We start from the raw sequence: 23,244 nt of genomic DNA, 5'->3' as shown, positions 1-23,244 counted from the left end.
CCCGTGAATTGGATCACGGAAGGCAGCAAGGGCCTGGTGTGGCTCTGGCTATGCTAAATCTCCCATCGTTAACATTTCGTTCCTGCTGTCACTTTCCATCTCTCCGAGACGGAGAGTTTACCCTGGCTGATGGAGCGTGTCTGCCAGCTCCTTTCATGGTAAGAGACAGAGCGTGGAGCCTTCTCCCTGCAATCTGGCTGCAGGGAGAATACCTGCATTGTGTGCATCAGAGGGTATCATGGCTGCAAAGGGGTTAGCGGGAAAGACAGACCAATTACAGCACAAATGAGCTTGGTCCACCTGCCAGCTCCTCTCAGCTCCATGCATTCAATTCATTTTTGTTTGCATAGACTTAATTTGTGCAGCTCTAGGAACCTCGCTGGCTCTGGCATTTTTTAACGGGCCGAACCAAACCCCCAGATCCAAATGCCACGGGCTTTTGGGATGTTTGAAACCTGGATCCAAATCAATGGCTCCAGCCCGAGTGAGGGACTTGGCATTTGAAAATCTGCCTGCCGCTGGTCCCTAGCTGCTTTCCCTCCATCTGCAGGAGGCTCTGCTCAGCCCCTCGGAGAGTGAGGGAGTGAGTGGCTGCAGCATTGCGAGCTCATTCATATTTGATCGCCCAGGAGTGTTTTTAAAAGACTGCAGCCCTCTGTGGGTCTCAGCAGCGTGTCACAGCTCATTTGTCAGTGGAGTGGAGGGAGCTGGGGCCTTAGTTGGAACAGCAGCTAAATCCTGCCAGCAGTGCTGCTCCCAGAAAGAGGCGAGGCCTTTCCTGGCCCCTAAAGGCGTAGAGCAGAGCAGAGCATTGCACTGGGAGGGATTGCAACCCAAATCCAAGCAACAGCTGCCATTTTAATGGAACGCATGAGTGTGAGAGCGACCCTGGCTGTTCTGCGATAGGAATTAGCAAGCAGTGACTCCTTCCCTAGAGCTGGGCACAAAAAGCAAGCCGAAGGGAGTCGTACTAGCTTGGCCTACAACAGAAAACACTCTCACCTGAACCAACTAACATGAAGGGAGACCAGCTAATGGTTTGCACGTATCAGAAGGCAGGAAGCTATCCAGCAGGGACAGGCCCAGGGAGGTGAGGAGGAGTGAGCGCTAGGAACAGTGGCACCAAGTTCTGAAAAGAAAAATCTAGGAGAGATAATTGGAAAATGGGCTTTTTGGGGGGCAGAAAATTTCAACTTTTTGGTGGGAAACAAAGTATTTCAATTTGGAAATGCCTCATGAGATCTGCAGTCTGAGTGCTCCAAACTCCCACTCCCCTCTGTAGGCCAGGCTCTGGTCAGACAGCAGCTCCCAGCTGGTGAGGGGAGGCAGTTGCATCATGAAGTCCTTGTGTATCTTGGGAGACATAGTCCAGCCCTGCTCATAGAGGAGAATGGGGAGATGAGGAAACAAACCACAACTCCCATGAGGCACTACAACAGGCTCTCTGAATTGAAATATTTCTGTTTTCAGGTGTTTGTTTTTTTGACAAAAAATGTGGTTTCCCTCTGAAAGCAGATTCTTTGGTCTGCTATTATTTAGTCAAAAATCCAATTTTCCATCAAAAATAATTTGATGGAATTGACCAGCCGGAAAATTTATGGCAGGCATCCAGGAAACACTGTAACAATGCAATCTCTATAGAGCTGGATGAATAACGGATTTTCTCATTCACTGGCTGAACCAAAAAATCAGAATTTCTGTTTGGCTTGCGCTGATCCGAAACAGAAAATGTTCAGGTTTCTTTTGTTTTCGGGTGATTTTTCCTCTTTTGTTTTGCTTTTTAAATTACTCTAGCTACATTCTGAAACATAACATCCTTTCGAAAGTAAAAGTCAAAATGTTTCATTTTGAAAGTGTAAAAAGTTTCTCTTTAAAAAAATTTTTTTTTTTAATGGCAGAAATTATTTGCTGAATTCCGCCTGAATTCATGAATAGCTTCAGTCAACCTAAAACTGAATTTTTTATTGAATAAACTATTGCAGGGGTGGCCAAAGTGTGACTGGGAGAGGGGGGAGCTTGGGACTGCTGCCTTGCAGCGGGGTCGGGTGGTAGGGGTTTCTGCCCAGCCGGGAGTGGGGTCTCGGGGCTTCTGTGCAGAAGGGAGGGGAGTCTTGGGGCATCAGCCCTGCAGGATGCATCTACCAGGGCTAGGGGCTTCAGCAGGAGCAGGGCTGAAGGCCCAACCCATGGCTTCCAGAAGGCATGCCCCAGCTCTTGAACTTCTGAAGATTGTAGTATGTGCCTCGGCGGGCCAGTAAGTTTGGCCACCCCGGAACTATTGTCTGAAAAAGTTCACCCAGCTCTGGTTCTGTGTTGTTAGTGGGAGTCACCAGGTCGTGCTATTACGTACAGTCTTACGAGTTCTTTTCCCAGTGAGTGAGCAGCATCCAGCCTTCGAAGAAATGCTCTATTGTGGTTAGCTTTGCAATATAGCTTCGTTGGGGGAGCTGTTGCAAACCACTGAGAGTTTGCTCCTTGCCCGACTCTCTCTAGCTAGAACCAATTCAGGGGCAGGGTTACTCCGTGGGCACCAGGAATTTAATAAATGTATCTTTCCAGAAAGCAGCTTGGAGTGTCACTAATGAGCCTTTTGCCTGTTGCTTTGAATCCCAGTGTAGCTGGGCTCAGAACTAGCAAGTCAATCACGCCCAAAGGCTCCAGAACAGCGTTTCTGACCAGCTCCCTGCTCCAGGACAGTGCTGGTCATTTCTCCTCCGGAGGGGGGAGCTGGGACTGGGGGCTCCGGCGCTCCTGTTTTAGGACTCAAGCACTGTCTGAAATTTGTTCCCCTCCAGTTAGGCAGCCCTGACATGCAGTACTGGATTTACCGCCATGGTGCTGGGCCCACAGTCCAAAGGGGCCCTGGCCTGGCCTGCTCTTCTCTGCCCCCCGCTGTCTCCTGTGGGGGCAGAAGCTTGATGCTGCTGGCTCCTGTTGCAGCAGGGCAGGCTCTGCCAGCAGCCAAGCTCCTCCCCTGCTTCTCCTAGCATGCTGCATTCCCTCCCCGCCCCGTCTCCCGGTCACCGATCAGCTGTTTGCCTGCAGGAGGGAGGGGGAAGAGCGGAGCCTCAGCATGCTGGCTGCTCCCGGGGGGGGGGGGGAGGGGGAGGGGTGGGACCCTGGGGAAGGGGCTGGAATCGGGGCTACCCCCTCCAGCCCCTGCCGTGAACACCCCCATGACCCCAGCCCACATCCCCAGTCCCGACTCCTGCACCCCCTCACACCTCCCCAACCCCCTGCCCAACTTCTGCACTCCACGTACACACACCCAGCCCCCTCCCCTGACTCCTGCACCCCCCTCACACCTCCCCAGCCCCCGTCCTGACTCCTGCACCCCCCACACATACCCCACCCTGAGCACCAAACGGGAGCTCCTGCACCCCCCTCCCATTCCCACTTGCACCCCTCGCACCAAACAGGAGCTTCCCCAGGTAAGCGCTCCACACCCCAACCTCCTGCCCCAACCCTGAGCCCCGTCCCTCACCCTAGCTCCTGGCCAGACCCCGCACCCCAACATTGTTTTACATTTTTTTGTATAAAGCACTCTTAACCAAAGCTCTTTAGAATAGTTAGCTAACGGCACAAACAATATTTGGAAAGATCATTAAGTGTCCGTCGAGACCCTCTGCGATTTTTAAGTGGTCTGTGGAAAAATAAGTTAGACTGCAAGAACAATCAAGGTACCTCACTTTATTTTCATTTACTTACTATTACTTATAGGAGGAGGATGAAGAAAAAAAGAATGAAAAACGGGGGCGGGGGAGGATAAGAGAGAATGTTCTTTTTCTTGGTGGGGTCCCAAGGAGGGGCCCCAAAAATGAAGCTGAGCACAGGGCGGGGGGAGGGGCCACTAACTCTAAATCCACCACTGGCTGTCACGTCACCTGGGCTGCGGATACTGTGTCGACTGATCCCCCCAGTCTCCAACCTACCTGGGTAGCAGTACAGCAGACATGGCCCTGCCCGCTAGCTCCTCTCCACTCCCTAGCCCACCCACCACTTGCTTCCCCCCCCCCCCACTGCTTAAAAATGATTGTTTGCCCCTTCCCCTCCGCTCAGGGTTTTCTGGCGGCCCTGTTGCCAGGTATCCAGTTTTAGACTGGAAACTCCAGTAGAAAACGGGACCTGAGTGTCCGGTTAGCAGTGCTGATTGGAAACTAAAAGTCCGGTTATAGGAGTAACCACATTAGCCTCCGCTCCCCCCACTCCCAACACCCACCCCAGAGGGCTGGAAGAGAGCCTGTCCTGCTGCTGCGGGAGGGGGCAGCTCCGTGCAGAGAGAGACGAAGAGACTGGGCTAGAACCAGGTAGGTACCCGCTCTATGTGGGCAGGGGTGGGAGGGGGATCCTGTTTACCCCGTCCCCAGCCCTGCTGCGCTTGCAGTTTACCCATGGCCCCTCCCTTGCTCCGGGAACCGACCCTAGCTCCCACCCCACTGTGCTTTTGCCCCCGGCCCCTTTTACAATCATTCCCCACAAATATGTTTGGCACCGGGCCCACAAAAAGTTAATCCGGCCCTGCTGACATGAAATGAGTTTGTCGAATCTCCATTCCAACTTCTACACTACACGTACCACCGTGCTGCATGTGAGACAGTGAACTGCTGGGGGCAGGGACTGTCCCACACCTCTCTGTACAGTGCCCTGTGTGACCGGGCCCTGTTCTCAGCTGGGGCCTCTAACGAGAGCTCCAGCAGGAGGGGCCAAACCTGCCTTACTCATGATGACTGTGGTAGAGTTGACAGCACCGTAACCATGGGGGGAGGTGTGTGTGGGGGGGAAGTCCCTGGATCAAAACAAAACAAAATAAAATACATGATTTTGCAGACAGGCTCATGAGCTGTAAACTTAGAATATCAGGGTTGGGAGGGACCTCAGGAGATCATCTAGTCAAACCCTCTGCTCAAAGCAGGACCAAGCCCCAATTTTTTCCCCAGATCCCTAAATGGCCCCCTCAAGGATTGAGCTCACAACCCTGGGTTTAGCAGGCCAATGCTCAAACCACTGAGTTATCCTTCCATACAGCCACCACAATCGTCTGACCACATGCAGGTCACAAAACGCCTTAACACAAGCCCCTTCCAAATCAGTGGCCTGATATCAAAGATGCTGATCACCCTCCTCCCCCTCGAGTCAACAAGAATTGGGAAGTCGGAAGTAAGAACAATCAGGCCATGTATTTCAGAGCCTCAATATGGGATTCGGGACCAGACTGTGGGGTCCACATTGGAAATCGCTGTCGTTGGCCTCTGCAGTGCTGTCCGAGTCCTGCTGCTTTTTACCCACTCGCATGGCTCATGCCAACCTCTCTGCTAACTCGCTCCCCGTGTCTGGTGCACACAATCACCCCATGCCCAGAGGAAACACCCCCCAACCCCCCGCCTGACAGGCCCTGGGCGCAGCCTGCATGGGCCGGGCGTGCGGCTGGGAGGGAGGCACAGTGAAAAACAGAACAGAAGAGCGAGGGAGAGAGCTGGAGAGAGAAGGAGGGAGAGGGAGAAGGCCACGAGGGAAGCTGGAGTGATTCAAGGAGGGAGAGGGTAGCACAGTAGCCAGCCACATCCCTGCCCCCCAACCCAGAGGCTGGGAGCCCCATGGCTGCTGTCAGAGTCTACACATCACGTTGCAGGTCAGATGCAGCCCTTGCAAGCAGAGGGAAGGCGGCTGCCTTGACATCTCCCTAGACAGACAGAGAGACAGACAAACAGATCCCAGGGACACGTAGTTCAGCCAGGCAGCTGCTGCCTGGTGCGGGGAGAAGCTGCCAAAGGACTCCTGGGATGGGACAGCGCAGGCCAGGCCTCTCCGATGCCAGAGGCAGCTGTTTCCAAGGGAGACGGAAGATGGACGGGTGAGGCAGGGGGCTGAGCTCCCTGGGACTCTGTGACTGCTCCAGCCCTGGGAGCAGAGCAGGAAGCGCAGCCTGGATTGGAGCAAGGTGGTGCTGGTGGGGGTGGGGAGGCAGCCAGGAGGGAAAGTGAGGGGGAGATCCCCCTCTGATGAGGGAGCAAGTCTCCCTCCCCCTGAGTCTGGGGGTATGCGCTGCGCGGCAGTACGAGAGCGGTGGTGCCTAAAAATTCACCACTGGCGCACAGCCAGAACCCAGGACTGCTCTTCTGGACGTCAGGCCCTTAACCATGATCCTTTGCCCAGGCCCACTGGCTGGCCAGGGGCTGGGCCCCTCATTAACGGGGAGCAGGTTTTGGAGCCGGTAGGGGAGGGAGTGGGGTTGGTGTGCCTGGAGAGGCCCCTGGCATAAGGGCCTGGACTCTGCAAGTTCCACCCAGACCCAGGGCCAGGCCTGAGAAAGGAAACCGTTTTCCCCGGGTCTCCGGAAGAGAGACTGATTCCTGCAAATCATTTGCTGGCTACAGGTCTCACCTGGGGATGACTGGTCGCTGCTCAGAACCAGGGTGGCGGGAGTTGGCCGGCGCCTCCGGATCTAGACAGAGAGAGGGGACAAAAATAATCTCTACACATCAGAGGAGACAAAGCAATACAATACGGCAGGACCCCAGAGACTGAGCCAACACGCGGTGTCACCCTGCCACTGCCCGGGTGCAGCAAGCTGCTTGCACCTGGCCACTGCGTTCTCTCATCCATCAGCGGCACTGTTGTGCACAGCAGGCCTGATCCCACCCTCCCCCTATATCCAAGGCGAGGGCGGGGTGGGCAGCACATTGCTGAGAGCAGAGTTTGGCCTGGTGCTGCCTGTCTGTAGCTACTTACTGCACCCTAGTCATGTGTCTCTTGTACAGCAGCTGCAGGTGGGCTGATATTTAGCACAGCATTAATTAGAGATGGCTCAAACCCCCAAATCTGCATCTGGGGGAGGATTTCATATACCCATAAAGTTGCAAGGAGGTGGGAGTTCGCTCTGGAATTCTGGTTCTGTATCACCTCCCAGCTGAGGATCCCAAAGCACCGTACAAATATAAATGACTCCTCCCCTGGACAGGTAGAGAAAGAATGTTGTCACCACTTTATAGATGGGAAAACTGAGGCATGAGAGAGGCCCATGGTCACACATAAAATTGATGGCAAACATGAGTATAGAATCCAGGTCTCCTGTCTTGAACCACAAGCCCAGTCTCGCTCCTCCATTTGTGTATCTAACATGGCAACATGCAGCAATATTGACTAGAGCTGTCCAAAAATTTCCATTAATATTTTTGGATGGAAAATGGCTTTTGGACCAAATGGAAATTTTCAAAAAATAATTTCCATTTCCATTGAAAATGGGTTTTTGTCAAAAATACAAAACCCCAAAAGCTGAGATATTTTGGTTTAAATCCAATTTTTTTCCAGTTTTTCACCAGAAACAAAACTGTTTTTCAAAGGAAAATTGCAGCAGAATGGCTAAACTTTTCACGGGGGGAAATGATTGCCCAACCAGCTCCGCTATTCCCATATGTAACACGGGCTTTGTCTGTGCTTACAGAGCTGCAGGACTTACTGAAGAAACTACCTACACCCACGGGAGAGTTCCCATCAGTGTAGGTACTCCACCTCTGTGAAAGGCGGGTTGCTATGTTGACAGGAGAAGCCCTTCTGTTGACTGCACTGTCTGCACCAGGAGTTAGGACAGTGTAACCGTGTCACTCAAGGGTCCTGACTGACACAGTGATACCAACATACGCTTGTAGTGTAGACCAGGGCACAGACAAAGAAGGACAACGTCTCTTTAAGAAAAAGCTGCAAAAAGTGACGAGGGAGCCATACATTGTTTATAACTGATACAATCATTGCATCAGCCCGGGGCAGCGAGCTTGCAGATCCATTGGATTACTGAAATAATGAGGTAGTGGCGCCCAGTGGATAGTGCTGCACCTGGCCTGCTTGGTGACCTTGGGAAAGTCAACTTCCTTGCTCTGTGCCTCAGTGTCCCCATCTGTAAAACAGGGATAATGATCCTGACTTCCCTGTAAAGCGCTTTGCGATCTACTGATGAAAAGCGCTAGACATGAGCTAGGGATTTCTACTTTCTAGAGTTTAGGATCTATGTGTTACTCTTTTGAACATCTGGCCCACTTCTCTTGGAGTCTAAATGGGAGCTGAGGTCTTTCAAAAATCTGGCTCAGGAGGCAACACTGGATAGGAGGAAGGCTGGACTTGTAGGCAGGTTGTTGGGACTGTGGTAATGAGGGCTCAATTCCCAGCTCTGACACAGCATCCTGGTGTGACCTTGAGTTAATCATATAATCCCTCCCTTCTCCCCGCCTCTGGCATGCCTGCTAGGTTGTGAGCTCTTGGGGCAGGTGATGTGTTTGGACAGTACCCAGCACTTGGGTGTGATGGGAGTGCAAACAGGAATGAGTCTTGAGAGGATGTAGCTGGAGGCAGGGGTGTAAATCAGCAGAGCTCCAGCAAAGGAGCTGCTCCCTGACGCCTCTCTATAGTGCCATAAGTTTCTCCATGGCTGGGTGGCTTGGAGCCTAGGCAGCTTTCAGCAAGCTCAGCAGGATGCAGATGTCCTTTAAAATCAATGCCTTAAACAGTTCCTGGCAAACATGGAAAATATTGACTATAATAAGGTGCGTGGGCTAATTATACCCAGTGCTGATAAACACTTGGCAATGACTGGGCTGTTTTGTGGTCCTGTTTAGCTCCACTCTTCCTCCTCCAACGAGGCTGCCTCTTATTAATAGCGCTCTTCATCGCCAGAGCACTTCAACAAGGGTAATTAATTAATCATTTAATCCGAGCGCTTGCTGTGTTCAAAGCACGGTACAGCCATTAACCACCAGGGCACATTTAACAAAGTGATCACACCAAAGCTGTGCACTGCCCATTGCTCAGTACAGAGAGTGGAGCCCACCTCCGCTGTTCGATGATTTACATTTGTTTAGTTTGGGTGACAGGTGGCTGGATGGAGATGCATCAAGAGTGAAGCCTGACTAGCCAGAGGGCGGGGTCCCATGACAGCTGGGGGAGGCAGCTGACCAGGATAGAATTATAGCCTTGTACTTAAGGTGTTGTATTGAGACTCAGAAATTCTGGGTGCAATTCCTGGCTCTGCCACAGGTGCTTTGTGTGACCCTGGGGAAATCCCTTAGCCTTGGTCTACACTACGAGTTTAGGTCAAATTTAGCAGCATTAGATCGATTTAACCTTGCACCCGTCTCCATGACGAAGCCATTTTTGTTGATTTAAAGGGCTCTTAAAATCGATTTCTGTACTCCTCCCCGACGAGGGGATTAGCGCTGAAATCGACATCGCCGGGTCGAATTTGGGGTAGTGTGGACGCAATTCAACAGTATTGGCCTCCGGGAGCTATCCCAGAGTGCTCCATTGTGACCACTCTGGACAGCACTTTCAACTCAGATGCACTAGCCAGGTACACAGGAAAAGCACCAGGAACTTTTGATTTTCATTTCCTGTTTGGCCAGCATGGCGAGGTCATCAGCACAGGTGACCATGCAGTCCCAGAATCGCAAAAGAGCTCCAGCATGGACCGAACGGGAGGTACGGGGTCTGATCGCTGTATGGGGAGATGAATCCGTGCTGGCAGAACTCCGTTCCAAAAGATAAAATGCCAAAATATTTGAAAAAATCTCCAAGGGCATGAAGGACAGAGGCTTTAACAGGGACCCACAGCAGTGCCACATGAAAATTAAGGAGCTCAGGCAAGGCTACCAAAACACCAAAGAGGAAAACGGCCGCTCTGGGTCAGACCCCCAGACATGCAGCTTTTCTGTGATGAGCTGCATGCCACTCTAGGTGGTGCCCCTACCACTACCCCACCCCTGTACGTGGACTCCTGTGTGAAAGTAGAATGAATTATATTGAAATTATAATTCATTAAAGAAATGCTGCTTGAAAGGTTTGTTGAAATATAGTTGTCAGGAAGAGAAACATTAAGGAGTGTGAGACAATGGGTCCTCAAACTAATTAACTTAGCGCTCCTACTGAGCTAGGAGATTGGTAAACGTTAGTATGCAAATAAGATATGTATGTATATTTGTCAGTTTCTCCTTCCTTTTGTCTCCTATGTTAAATTGGCTTTGGCTTATCTGTATAAATAAGTTAGCTTGAGCTTTTCCAGGGGGCTCACATATATCTGGGTGCATTGGCAAAGCGCTTTGCTAATAAACAGAGTGGTCTGGCAAATTCAGTGAGTCTTGCATCTGACTTTGACACCTGCAAGGGAGTAGTCTCATGCAACAGGGATGAGGATTTTGGGGACGAGGAAGATGATGAGGAGGAGGATGAAACCGTTCTCCCCGACAGCCAGGAACTGTTTATCACCCTGGAGCCAATACCCTCCCAAGGCGGGCTCCCAGACCTTGAAGGTGGAGAAGGCACCTCTGGTGAGTGTACCTTTGTAAATATAATACATGGTTTAAAAGCAAGCGTGTTTAATGATTAATTTGCCCTGAAGACTTGGGATACATTCATGGCCAGTACAGCTACTGGAAAAGTCTGTTAACGTGTCTGGGGATGGAGTGGAAATCCTCCAGGGACATCTCAATGAAGCTCTCCTGGAGGTACTCCCAAAGCCTTTGCAAAAGGTTTCTGGGGAGGGCAGCCTTATTCCATTCTCCATGGTAGGACACTTTACCACCCCAGGCCAGTAGCACGTAGTCTGGAATCATTGCATAACAAAGCATGGCAGCGTATGATCCCAGTGTTTGCTGGCATTCAAGCAACATCCGTTCTTTATCTCTCTGTGTTATCCTCAGGAGAGTGATATCATTCATGGTCACCTGGTTGAAATAGGGGAATTTTATTAAGGGGACGTTCAGAGGCAGCTGTTCCTGCTGGGCTGTTTGCCTGTGGCTGAAAAGAAATCATTCCCGCTGTTAGCCATGCGGTGGGGGGAGGGGTGAAGCGATCATCCCACAGAATTGGGTCGGGGGATGGGGGGATCCTTGTACCAAAAGCACATGTGCTATGTAATGTTAATAGCTTGGTTCACTGTGAAAGAGTCTACCCATTGTTCTCTAAAATGTGTCTTTTTAAATACTACTCTCCCTTTTTTTCCTCCCGCAGCACCAAATGTTTCAACGCTCCCCCTAACATCTCCGTCCCAGAGGCTAGCGCAGATAAGGTGGAAAAAATGCACTTGCAATGAAATGTTCTCTGAGCTCCTGCAGTCCTCCCGCACTGAAAGAGCTCAGCAGAACGCGTGGAGGTAAGCAATGTCAGACTCCAGGAAAGCACAAAATGAATGAGAGGAGAGGAGGGACACGCGAGAGGAGAGGTGGTGTCAGCGTGATGAGAGGAGGCAGGAAGCAATGCTGAGGCTACTGGAGGATCAAACTGATATGCTCCGGCGTATGGTTGAGCTGCAGGAAGGGCAGCAGGAGCACAGACCGCCGCTGCAGCCCCTGTGTAACCAACCACCCTCCTCCCCAAGTTCCATAGCCTTCTCACCCAGACACCCAAGAACGCGGGGGGCGGAGGCGCCCTCTGGGCTCCCAACCACTCCACCCCAGAGGACTGCCCGAGCAACAGAAGGCTGACATTCAATAAGTTTTGAAGTGCAGTGTGGCCTTGTCCTTCCCTCCTTCCCTCCTCCACGACCCCACCCGGTGCTTCCCTCCTCCCGCACCCCTCCCGGGCTACCTTGGCAGTTATCCCCCTATTTGTGTGATGAATTAATAAAGAATGCATGAATTTGAAACAACAATGACTTTATTGCCTCTGCAAGTGGTGATCGAAGGGGGGAGGGCGGTTGGCTTACAGGGAAGTAAAGTGAACCAAAGGGCGGGGGTTTTCATCAAGGAGAAACAAACAGAACTTTCACACCGTAGTCTGTCCGGTTATGAAACTGGTTTTCAAAGCTTCTCTGATGCGCACCGCGCCCTCCTGTGCTCTTCTAACCGCCCTGGTGTCTGGCTGTGCGTAACCAGTAGCCAGGCGATTTGCCTCAACCTCCCACCCTGCCATAAACGTCTCCCCCTTACTCTCACAGATATTGTGGAGTGCACAGCAAGCAGTAATAACAGTGGGAATATTGGTTTCGCTGAGGTCCAACCAAGTCAGTAAACTGCACCAGCACGCTTTTAAACGTCCAAATGCACATTCTACCACCATTCTGCACTTGCTCAGCTGGTACTTGAACAGCTCCTGACTGCTGTCCAGGCTGCCTGTGTACGGCTTCATGAGCCATGGCGTTAAGAGGTAGGCTGGGTCCCTGAGGATAGCTATAGGCATTTCAACATCCCCAGTGGTTATTTTCTGGTCTGGAAAGTAAGTCCCTTGCTGCAGCTGTTCCCACAGACCAGAGTTTCTGAAGACGCGGGCGTCATGTACCTTTCCCAGCCATCCCACGTTGATATTGGTGAAACGTCCCTTGTGATCCACCAGTGCTTGCAGCACCATTGAAAAGTACCCCTTGCGGTTTACGTACTGGCTGCCAAGGTGGTCCGGTGCCAAGATAGGGATATGGGTTCCGTCTATCGCCCCACCACATTTAGGGAATCCCATTGCAGCTAAGCCATCCACTATGACCTGCACATTTCCCAGAGTCACTACCCTTGATAGCAGCAGCTCAGTGATCATGTTGGCTACTTGGATCACAGCAGCCCCCACAGTAGATTTGCCCACTCCAAATTGATTCCCCACTGACCGGTAGCTGTCTGGCATTGCAAGCTTGCACAGGGCTATCACCACTCGCTTGTGAACTGTGGGGGCTGCTCTCATCTTGGTATTCTTGCGCTTCAGGGCAGGGGAAAGCAAGTCACAAAGTTCCATGAAAGTGCCCTTACGCATGCGAAAGTTTCACAGCCACTGGGAATCATCCCAGACCTGCAACACTATGCGGTCCCACCAGTCTGTGCTTGTTTCCCGGGCCCAGAATCGGCGTTCCATGGCATGAGCCTGCCCCATTGCCACCAGGATGGCCAAATTGCCGATACTTAGAGAGAAGTCTGTGTCCATGTCCTTATCACTCTCCTCACCATGCTGCTGTCGCCTCCTCGCCTGCTTTTGCAGGTTCTGGTTCTGAACATACTGCAGGATAATGTGTGAGGTGTTTACAATGTTCATAACTGCCGCAGTGATCTGAGCGGGCTCCATGCTTGCCATGGTATGGCATCTGCAGGACAGTAGCAGTGCAGAGTTGAGTGGAAGCAGTGGCTGACGACGGATGCCACGAGAATAGATATTTATAGAGAACGACGAGAGGACCTGCGAGGTGGATTCATGAGAGCAGGAGAGCAGAGTTGCAGCGGAAGCAGGAGCCCATGACAGTCAACATGGAAAAATTTGCTATCAGGGCAAGAGCAGGAGAGCAGAGTTGCAGTGGAAGCGGTGGTTTGATGAGGACGGTTAGCAGTCCTGCTGCACCATCTGCTGAAAGCAGTATGGTGTCCGCACAGAAAACAGGCGCAAAACGATTGTCTGCCGTTGCTTTCACGGAGGGAGGGGCGACTAACGCCATGTACCCCAAACCACCCACGACAATGTTTTTGCCCCATCAGGCACTGGAATCTCAACCCAATATTTCAATGGGCGGCAGAGACTGCGGGAACTGTGGGATAGCTACCCACAGTGCAACGCTCCGAAAGTCGACGCTAGCCACAGCACTGTGGACGCACTCCGCCGACTTAATGCGCTTAGTGGGGACACTGTATAAAATTGCTTCCTAAAAAATTGACTTCTATACATTCGACCTAATTTCGTAGTGTAAAGTATTCAGTTTCCTAACTTTCCCTGATTTCGGGCTTCTTTCAATGGAACTTAGGAGCCTAAAAACCTTTGTGGATCCAGGCCTTAGTGTCTCTGGGCCTCAGCTCCTCATGTGTAACATGGGGCAATTATATAACGTTAGTCTGTCTTGCCTAGTTAAGAGTGTGAGCTCCCTGGGACAGGAAGTGCCCATCCAGCCGTAGTGATATGGGGCCCTGATCTCAGCTTTGTGTCTTTGCTTTCCATCTGGCTGGGTTCACCCCCTGCAGACAACCTTGTAAAGGAGCCTTGGTTCTCATGGACATTGGGGGGATGGCTGTTCTTGGTGCTGCTGCCCAGGGGGACAGTGTGTTTCACCCACCAATACCAAGCATTTGCTCTTTGCCCCAAAGATGCAGCTTGTGCCCCGTTTAAAAAGTTTTGGTCAACCAATCAGGGTGCATACACAGCACCATGGGGCTTTGGTGGCCAGTCACAGCCAGGATGAGCTGAGCTTGTGCTGCCCGTGGAGAGGGGACCTTTCTCTCTCCTCTTTCGCGGCCTGCAGCTCTGTGACAGCCCCTGCTGTAACATGGGCAGCTCTGCGGAAGCCCAGGCCGAGTTGCCTGCGGGCAGCAGCACCACCCAGAATTGCCATAGCAGTGTCCCCTACAGCCCTGGTCCCTCTCACAGCTGGCCTGCTTCCTCTGGCCCCAGCCTGCTCCAGCACCCCCCGCCCTGGGGCCAGTGGTGGGGCCTGTGATTGTCAATTCAGTCCCTGCGCCAGGGCCATTCTCCCGCAGCTGCATACAGGGCCTTTCCCCTCCTGGCAGCAGTAAAGGGACATGGTGGGATGCAGAATCTCGCCCCCAGTCAAAGGAGGCCCAGCAAGTCACATCCCAGGCCAGGTGTCATAGAATAATAGACTCTTAGGGTTGGAAGAGTCCTCAGGCAGTCATCTAGTTCAACTGCCTGCTCAAAGCAGGACCAATCCCAACTAAATCATCCCAGCCAGGGCTTTGTCAAGCCTGACCTTAAAAACCTCTAAGGATGGTGTCATAAATATAAAGGGAAGGGTAAACCCCTTTAAAATCCCTCCTGGCCAGAGGAAATCTCCTCTCACCTGTAAAGGGTTAAGAAGCTAAAGGTAACCTCGCTGGCACCTGACCAAAATGACCAATGAGGAGACAAGATACTTTCAAAAGCTGGGAGGAGGGAGAGAAACAAAGGGTCTGTGTGTCTGTCTTTATTCTGTCTTTGCCGGGGATAGATCAGGAATGGAGTCTTAGAACTTTTAGTAAGTAATCTAGCTAGGTACGTGTTAGATTATGATTTCTTTAAATGGCTGAGAAAAGAATTGTGCTGAATAGAATAACTATTTCTGTCTGTGTATCTTTTTTGTAACTTAAGGTTTTGTCTAGAGGGGTTCTCTATGTTTTGAATCTAATTACCCTGTAAGGTATCTACCATCCTGATTTTACAGGGGGGATTTCTTATTTCTAATTACTTCTATTTTTATTAAAAGTCTTCTTGTAAGAAAACTGAATGCTTTTTCATTGTTCTCAGATCCAAGGGTTTGGGTCTGTGGTCACCTATGCAAATTGGTGAGGCTTTTTATCCAACATTTCCCAGGAAAGGGGGGGTGCAAGTGTTGGGAGGATTGTTCATTGTTCTTAGGATCCAAGGGTCTGGGTCTGTAGTCACCTAGGCAAATTGGTGAGGCTTTTTACCAAACCTTGTCCAGAAAGTGGGGTGCAAGGTTTTGGGAAGTATTTTGGGGGGAAAGACGTGTCCAAACAGCTCTTCCCCAGTAACCAGTATTTGTTTGGTGGTGGTAGCGGCCAATCCAAGGACAAAGGGTGGAATATTTTGTACCTTGGGGAAGTTTTGACCTAAGCTGGTAAAGATAAGCTTAGGAGGTTTTTCATGCAGGTCCCCACATCTGTACCCTAGAGTTCAGAGTGGGGGAGGAACCTTGACAGATGGAGATTCCACCACCTCCCTAGGTAACTCATTCCAGTGCTTCACCACCCTCCTAGTGAAAGAGTGTTTCTTAATATCCAACCTAGACCTCCCCCACTGCAACTTGAGACCATTGCTCCTTGTTCCGTCATCTGCCACCACTGAGAACAGCCGAACTCCATCCTCTTTGGAACCCCCCTTCAGGTAGTTGAAGGCTGCTACCAAATCCCCGCCCCCACTTCTCTTCTGCAAGACTAAATAAACCCAGTTCCCTCAGCCTCTCCTCGTAAGTCGTGTGCCCCAGCCCCCAATAATTTTTGTTGCCCTCTGCTGGACTCTCTCCAATTTGTCCACATCTTTTCTGTAGTGAAGAGACCAAAACTGGATGCAATACTCCAGATGTGACCTCACCAGTGCCGAATAGAGGGGAATAATTACTTCCCTTGATCTGCTGGCAGTGCTCCTATTAATGCAGCCCAATATGCCATTAGCCTTCTTGTCAACAAGGGCACACTGCTGACTCATATCCAGCTTCTCGTCCCCTGTAATCCCCAGGTCCTTTTCTGCAGAACTGCCCCTTAGCCAGTCAGTCCCCACCTTTAGCAGTGCATGGGATTCTTCTGTCCTAAGTGCAGGACTCTGCACTTGTCCTTGTTGAACCTCATCAGATTTCTTTTGGCACAATCCTCCAATTTGTCTAGGTCACTCTGGACCCTATCCCTACCCTCAAGCTTATCTACCTACCTACCCCGCCCACCCTCCCAACCCATGACTTTCTGCTGAGGGGAGCCGCCGGCCCCAGGTGCCCAATGCAAGCTGAGCTGGTGCGGTGTCTGGCTGCGCAGACCCAGAGCAGGTGCTGTCACTGCCTTTTGTTCTGGGTTTTGTTCCTGTTTTCTCAGTGCCTCTGATCAAACGCCAGTCTTGTACACGCTGCACTGGGCTGGGCCTCTATGCAAATATCAGCATCCTCCCTGAAACAGTCCTCTAGCAGCAGCCCCTCCCACTGGGAAGGGCGGGCTGTGAGGGCGAGCGATGGGGAGGGAAAGAGGGAGGAAACATTAGACCTGAAGAATTTGCTGAGCAGAGAGAGATGAGAGGAACCTATTTTGTGCTCAATAACTGTAGAGAGCAGCTGCAAACCCGTAAGGGGCAGAATTGCCTTCGTTCGTAAGGCGCTGTCAGGGGGTATGTCATTGGTTCCCATCACCCGAGTATCTCAGCACCTCACCATCTTACCCTCCTCACCATGTCTCCTCACACCCCCTGGGAGGCAGGGCCAGGCCATTAGCACAGAGGGGGAACTGAGGCATACAGACCTTAAGGGCTGGATTTTTATCTAGGCCCCTAAAGATGCAGCTATGTGACTAGCTCCCCGCAAGGCACCTCCCTGCATCTTTAAGGGCCTTAGATACCCTTACAAATCTGACCCTAAGCCGCCTGCCACGTGCCACAGGGCCAGAGCAGATCTCCCAAGCCCCAGGTCATCACTTGAAGGACTCACCCCTCTTTTCTCTCCTCCTCACGTGCCAACTCCTCTTTGCAATTGCTAAGCACCCGGCTCTCTGAGCCTGCGCTCGCTCGCTCGTAATCCTGAATCTCTCCAAATGCTGATTCCCAGTAGAATCATTTACTCTTCAGTGCCCTGAGGAGATGCTCATGAGACCTGGATTGGTGGCTGGAGTTCAGTGAGAGGGTGGGGAGGGAAACACCTCTGGTCCCTATGCAGTAATAATCTGAGTCCTCCCTGCCTCCCCACTAGGCTGGGGGAGGGGAGGAGCTCTTTCATGCCTCTTCTCCTTGTTAGACGAGTTGCCATAGAAACCCACTATCTGAATTTTAAGCAGAGATTAAAAAAATACAAAAATGAATGTTTCCCCGGTGATTAAATTACTCGATTATCACCTGTTCCCACAGGAATGGTGCGAATGGAGAGTGCAGGCTGAGGGCTGGGAGGGGGAATCCAGCCATGCCCCCTGCCCACCCCAGCGCTCATCACCATGTGTGAGGGCCACGGTTGGAAGGTCTCAGTCCAGCTCGCCGTGGGCACGTGTCTGTCCAATCAGCTAACTAGCCCCCTTCTTGGCACTCTCTGCTCAGAAGCCAGGGCCTCTGGGCCTGATCCTGTCGGGCAATGGCACCCACAGCTCCTAGCACCTCAGTGGGAGATGAGGGCACTTGGCCCCTTGGGGACCAGGCCCTGCAAGGCCCACAGGGCCTGAACTACCTCCCATCTCACTTGTCATAGCTCCTGGGAGACATGCACCAGGACAGGAACTCCTGCCTGCCTGACCATCAGAGACCCTGCCTTCCAGGACATTGCTCCCTCCATCCGCAGACTGCAGCCCCTTGCAGGGTGGGTACCCTCTCGGTCTGACCCTACACCAGGGCATGGTGTGTAGGGCTGGGAAGGACATGGCTGGGCACTAGGCGGGGCAGTAAGCAGCGATGTGTTTTACAGCTCACCTCTCATTTCCTGAACCAGCACGTCCCCAGCAGCGCCTCAACTCTCTCTGCAGCCCCCAGCTGTGCCCGGCTTCGAGCATCAGCCCAGGCCCCAAAGACTCACTGCGCAGTGCCTGCTCTGTCAGCTAGCCAGGATCTGCCCTGCCCCGGCCTGCGACAGGGGACCTGGGTGAGGCAGGTGCAGGCAGTATGTGCTGCGGGACCCTCCACCACCCTCCGCGTCTTTCCCTTCTGTCCCCAGGAGAGCTGTGAGGGGCAAGTTCTGCCCGGCCGTGCCCGGCCCCATGCACATGGCTTTGCTGTGCTTGGGCAGATGGCAGGAGAAACAGGCTGCAAGGGCCAGCTCCGCAATGGGACTCCAAAGAAGCGATGCCGACTAGCACCTGCTGAGGATCTGGCCATAAACCTGCCCTGGTGCAGAGAGTGTGGTTGCACCCAGGGTTGGCCTGGAGCAATGTTACATGTCATGGGAGCCAAGGTTCATCATGGGACCTGAGCGTGTTGCAACATGAGCAGTCTGCACAGAGACCCGAGTTCACACCTGGTCCCCCCTGTTCCAAGGCTGCAGTTTCACCAGGGAAGGGATTTGGTCCAGCCTGTCTGCTGGCTAGAGGAAGTGGGGTTGAGGGGTGATGGCTTGACAGCACTGACAGATCCTAGCACTCCCCGTGCTGCACCTGCCATGGCATCAGACACCATTGCAGCACGTTTGATCAGAGGCACTGAGAAAACAGGAACAAAACCCAGAACAAAAGGCAGTGACAGCACCTGCTCTGGGTCTGCGCAGCCAGACACCGCACCAGCTCAGCTTGCATTGGGCACCTGGGGCCGGCAGCTCCCCTCAGCAGAAAGTCATGGGGTGGGAGGGTGGGGGGTCAAGCGGGGCTGGACTCCTGTTCTGCTGAGAAGGGATGGTGTGAGGGAGACTCAGGGCCAGCCTCTGGCCTTGTTCACACTGGTGTAATTCACTGAATTCTCTGGGGCTGCTCTGTGGGGAGAGCATGACCCATATATGGTATGCAGGGCATCCCAGCGATGCCAGCCCAACTGCCCAGGGCCTGGCCTGCAGGAGAAGAACGCAGCTGGGGAGTCGTTAACCAAATCTCCCTTTTCAAAGAGACATGGATTTAAACTGGCGGCAGAGAGAGGGGTAATGGGAATGTCTCCATGCTGCCAGCAAGGCCTCTGCGCTCTCCCTGCTCTCTGGCTTAGAGGGCACATCTCTTCTCCCTCCCTCCCTGCAGATGGGGAGGCAAGGGACAGGCTGTAATGGCCTGCAGGCCCTAGGAGCTGGACAGCCAGTTCTGATGCTCATGGCTTCACCCTCCATAGGCACTTTCAGTCTGCTCCCATCACTGCGAAGGGAGTTTTATTCACCACCACGTTCCCATTGTTTAACCCTCGGCCATCCTCTAATGTGGGAGCTGTGATGCTGGCAGACCAGGTGCCAGCTCATGCCACGTCCCCATGCCTCAGCTGGATGCTGGCAAGTACACAGCTGGACTCAGTCTGGCTCACCTGTGTGCTGTGTGGTTACAATGGGTATTGGGTATAAGAATGTGTTTCGGGTTTAGACTCTATTGAATGTTTGTGAGCTGCTGGAGCATTAATCTCACTTAGAGCCTCTGGATCCCATATTGTAAGGTAATATTTGAGCATTTGCATTGTGAGCCTCTGGGATTGTGTAGATCACCAGACAGGAGAGAGACATTGACTAGGGGGAAATGCTGGTCTCCAACAGAAGGTGTTGTGTCCTGCCTGACTAAGAAAGTCCATCGACACCAGACATTCCAGAGTGGAACCATAAAGAGGACAAAAGACTTTGTTATTTATTCTTCACACACCCCACCCATGAAGATGAGCCTTGCAAATGAATTCGTCCCATCAGCTAAAGGCTTGTCTACACTTACATTTTATAGCGCTCTAACTTACTGGCTCAGGGGTGTGAAAAATCACCCCCCTGAGCGCAGCAAGTCAGAGTGCTTTAAAGCGCTCGTGTAGACAGGCTCTGAGCACTGGGAGCTAATCCCCTCATGGAGGTGGAGTACCAGGAGTGCTGGGAGAGCTCTCTCCCAGCGCTCGTGCACAACCACACTTGCACTTCAAAGGGCTGCTGCAGGAGCGTTCCCACGACAGCGCTTTGAAGTTTCCAGTGTAGCCATGCCCTAAGTTTGAAACTCAAAGCACAAGGGTGGAAGGGAATAAAACCCTAACAAAGAGGAACCGTATCTCACTGCTACTTGGACTCTGGGTTTCTAGGCAAAGTTTCTAGGCATAAGCCAGGGATCCCCGGTGCTTATCCTGGGTTAGCCCTAACGGACTGATAAAGGCTTATTATAGAAGCTTCTATTTCCTTTTGAAACCTAAGACTGTGTGTGTGTGTGTGTGTGTGTGTGTTTATTTACCTGCTTCACCCTTGTAAAGAACTCTCTGGTTTCATTTCCCTAGTTAATAAATCTGTATATAGTTTATTATAGGATTGGCTACAAGTGTTGTCTTTGATCTAAGGTGCCATTGACACGGGTAAGCGTCTGGTCCTTTGTGCCTGGGAGTAACCTGACTATTGCTGCGATCCCTGGTATAAGGGATCATCTGTCACAAGGGGATGCTCATCTGGGTGGCAAGATAGATGGGAGTACCCAGGGGGACTGCATGTGACTCCATGTTAAGGCTGGCATAGTGCCTGAGGAGTTTACACTAAATGGCTGGTTGGTGAAATCTCAGTACAGCTCTCACAGCCAGTTTGGGGGTTGGGCCCTGCTTCCTAACAGCCTGCCCCGAGGCTGATACTCATGCTTCATTGCAGGACAGCTTGGCAGGAGCGTCAAGTGGAACTGCCTGATGGCTCAGGCCAGCTCTGTACCCCACACCCCTCCAATCGTGCAGCTCACACTGGGTCCATACCCTCAGTCATGCAGCTCACACTAGGTCCGCACCCCCAATTGTGCAGCTTACACCAGGTCTGTATCCCCAATTGTGCAGCTCACGCCAGGTCCGTATCCCCGATTGTGCAGCTTACACTGGGTCCATACTCCCCATTGTGCAGCTCATGCCAAGTCCATACCCCTGGTCATGCAGCTCACGCTGTGTCCATACGGCCAGTCGTGCAGCTCACGCCATGTCCATAGCCCCAGGTCTGCAGCTCACGCTGGGTCTGTACCCCCAGTCCTGCAACTCACTCCAGGTCCGTACCCCCAATTGTGCAGCTTACGCCAGGTCTGTACACCCAATCATGCAGCTCACGCTGTGTCCGTACCCACAGTTGTGCAGCTCACGCCGGGTCCATATGTTCAGCTCACACTGGGTCCATATACCCAGTCCTGCAGCTCACTCCGGGTCCGTAGCCGCAATCGTGCAGCTCACGCTGGGTCCGTAGCTCCAGTCATGCAGCTCACGCTGGGTCCATAGCCCCAGTCATGCAGCTCACGCTGGGTCCATAGCCCCAGTCATGCAGCTCATGCCGGGTCCGTAGCCCCAGTTGTGCAACTCATGCCGGGTCCATACCCCCACTCCTGCAGTTGTGGTTGAGACAGAGACAGAGAGCAGAGGGCTTTGAGTCACTTTTGTGTTCCTGAAGCCTAGGGCAGCCTTCCCAGCCTTCCTGGTGTGAGTTAGAGCCACCTCAGGGCTATCTAACTCATATTCTGCTTCCATGGCCTCCTATGCGTGCTGGGGAGCAGAGCTGAGCAGAAGTGCCCTGCCCCTGATGCTGCCCTGCTCCAGTCCCTACGCAAGGGGTACCCTGCTTACAGGGGTTTCTCAGGAAGCTGTTCCCGCCCTCATCCAGGCCCCTTTGTGTTGCCAGCGTGGCCCAAGTGGGCCTTAATGTCATTGCTAACCAGGCCCACTATCCTAAGGCCACAGCTTTCAAATGGAGCTGGTCCTCCATATGTCCAGAAACTGCCTCCCACCCCCTACATCAGCCCTGCTTCCCTGACCCCTCTCCCTGTGCCCCACTGGTCAGCTTCCCTCGCTCTCCCTCCTCGCCTTGCATTCATTGCCGTTCTCTCTGCCAGCACAGCGGCTCAGGGGTACACGGCCCGGGCAGCCCCCTCCCACCCCATCACGGCAATGTCCCAGGTGAAGTGCAGGCCCCATCCCTGCTGCTCCTCCCTGGGGTCATTCTGGCGACAGCAGCCAAGCAGGCCACGCTGAAGCAGTGTCTCCTCTGCCCTGGGGACGAGCTTTCACCTGGCGGAACCAAGAGCAGCTGCTGGAGGAATTGACATGGTTGTCTCTCCAGTTTGGGGGGTTTGAAATGGTGGCTCAGGGCCCCACAGCAGCATCACACCCTCTCCTCTCCCAAACTCTGTCTTTCGGCCCCAAGCAGCACTGGGCATGGTCTGACTGTCCCCTTAAAGCCCTTGGCATGGTGTGGGCCCTGGCTCCTCCCAACGGGTATTTGTGCTACTTGCAACCTCCTACGCCAGCAGGTGATTGGGGTCCAGGGGAGGGGCGCTTGCCCCATGCCCCTCCTAGCTCCTCCCCCAAACCCTCACTTCTAAACAAATTTATTTGAATCCCAAGATGTTATTTTTGCTCCTCTAGTTTGGTGGCCTGGGCACTGGGGAGGAGGTTTCCAGCATTAGCTAGTCCCCCTCCTCAGTCTCTGTTTCAGAGCGAAAAGGGCATTTTATTAATAAACAGAATGCCATAAAACACGGCTGACGGGTTCTTGGAGGAGAGGTCCATCAATGGCTATTTGCCAGCATGGGCAGGAATGGTGTCCCTCGCCTCTGTTTGCCAGAAGCTGGGAATGGGTGACAGGTGATGGATCACTTGGTGATTACCTGTTCTGTTCATTCCCTCTGGGACGCCTGGCATTGGCCACTGTCGGAAGACAGGATACTGGGCTAGAGGGACCTTTGGTCTGACCCAGTATGGCCGTTTTTATGTTCTTATGATACGCCCTGGCCCACCTTTATTGCCTTCAGTCCAATGATCTCAAAGTACTCTATAGACACCAATGATTTAACCTTCATAACCCCCCAGCAGACGATCAGTGTCATTATCCCCATGGGACAAAATGGGGAAAGTGAAGCACAGAGGGCTGAAGTGACTTGCCCAAGGTCACCCAGCTAATCAGAACAGAGCTGGGAGCAGATTCCCAGCTCCCTCCCTGCAACTGTTAGACCCCATTCCCCACCCAGAGCCAAAGACAGAACCTATGAGTCCAGGCCTCCCAGCCCCACCACTCTCACC

The 23,244-nt window shown here is 52.6% G+C and overlaps 1 protein-coding gene across 4 annotated transcripts in view; it reads right to left on the bottom strand.

Annotated features, from left to right (window-relative positions):
- Positions 1-23,244, bottom strand: part of PPP1R1A (protein phosphatase 1 regulatory inhibitor subunit 1A) — a 71,008-nt gene that overhangs the window by 23,987 nt on the left and 23,777 nt on the right. For all 4 annotated transcript variants that reach the window (XM_074935776.1, XM_074935775.1, XM_074935774.1 and 1 more), the window contains exon 2: positions 6,382-6,442. In XM_074935776.1, the coding sequence (XP_074791877.1) occupies positions 6,382-6,442 (61 nt within the window). The remainder of the gene's footprint in view (positions 1-6,381; positions 6,443-23,244) is intronic.

Source organism: Natator depressus, chromosome 20, assembly GCF_965152275.1.
Source record: "Natator depressus isolate rNatDep1 chromosome 20, rNatDep2.hap1, whole genome shotgun sequence".
Taxonomy (NCBI): Eukaryota; Metazoa; Chordata; order Testudines; family Cheloniidae; genus Natator; species Natator depressus.
Note: the sequence above shows the minus strand (reverse complement) of the source record. Positions and strands in the feature narration are given on the sequence as shown.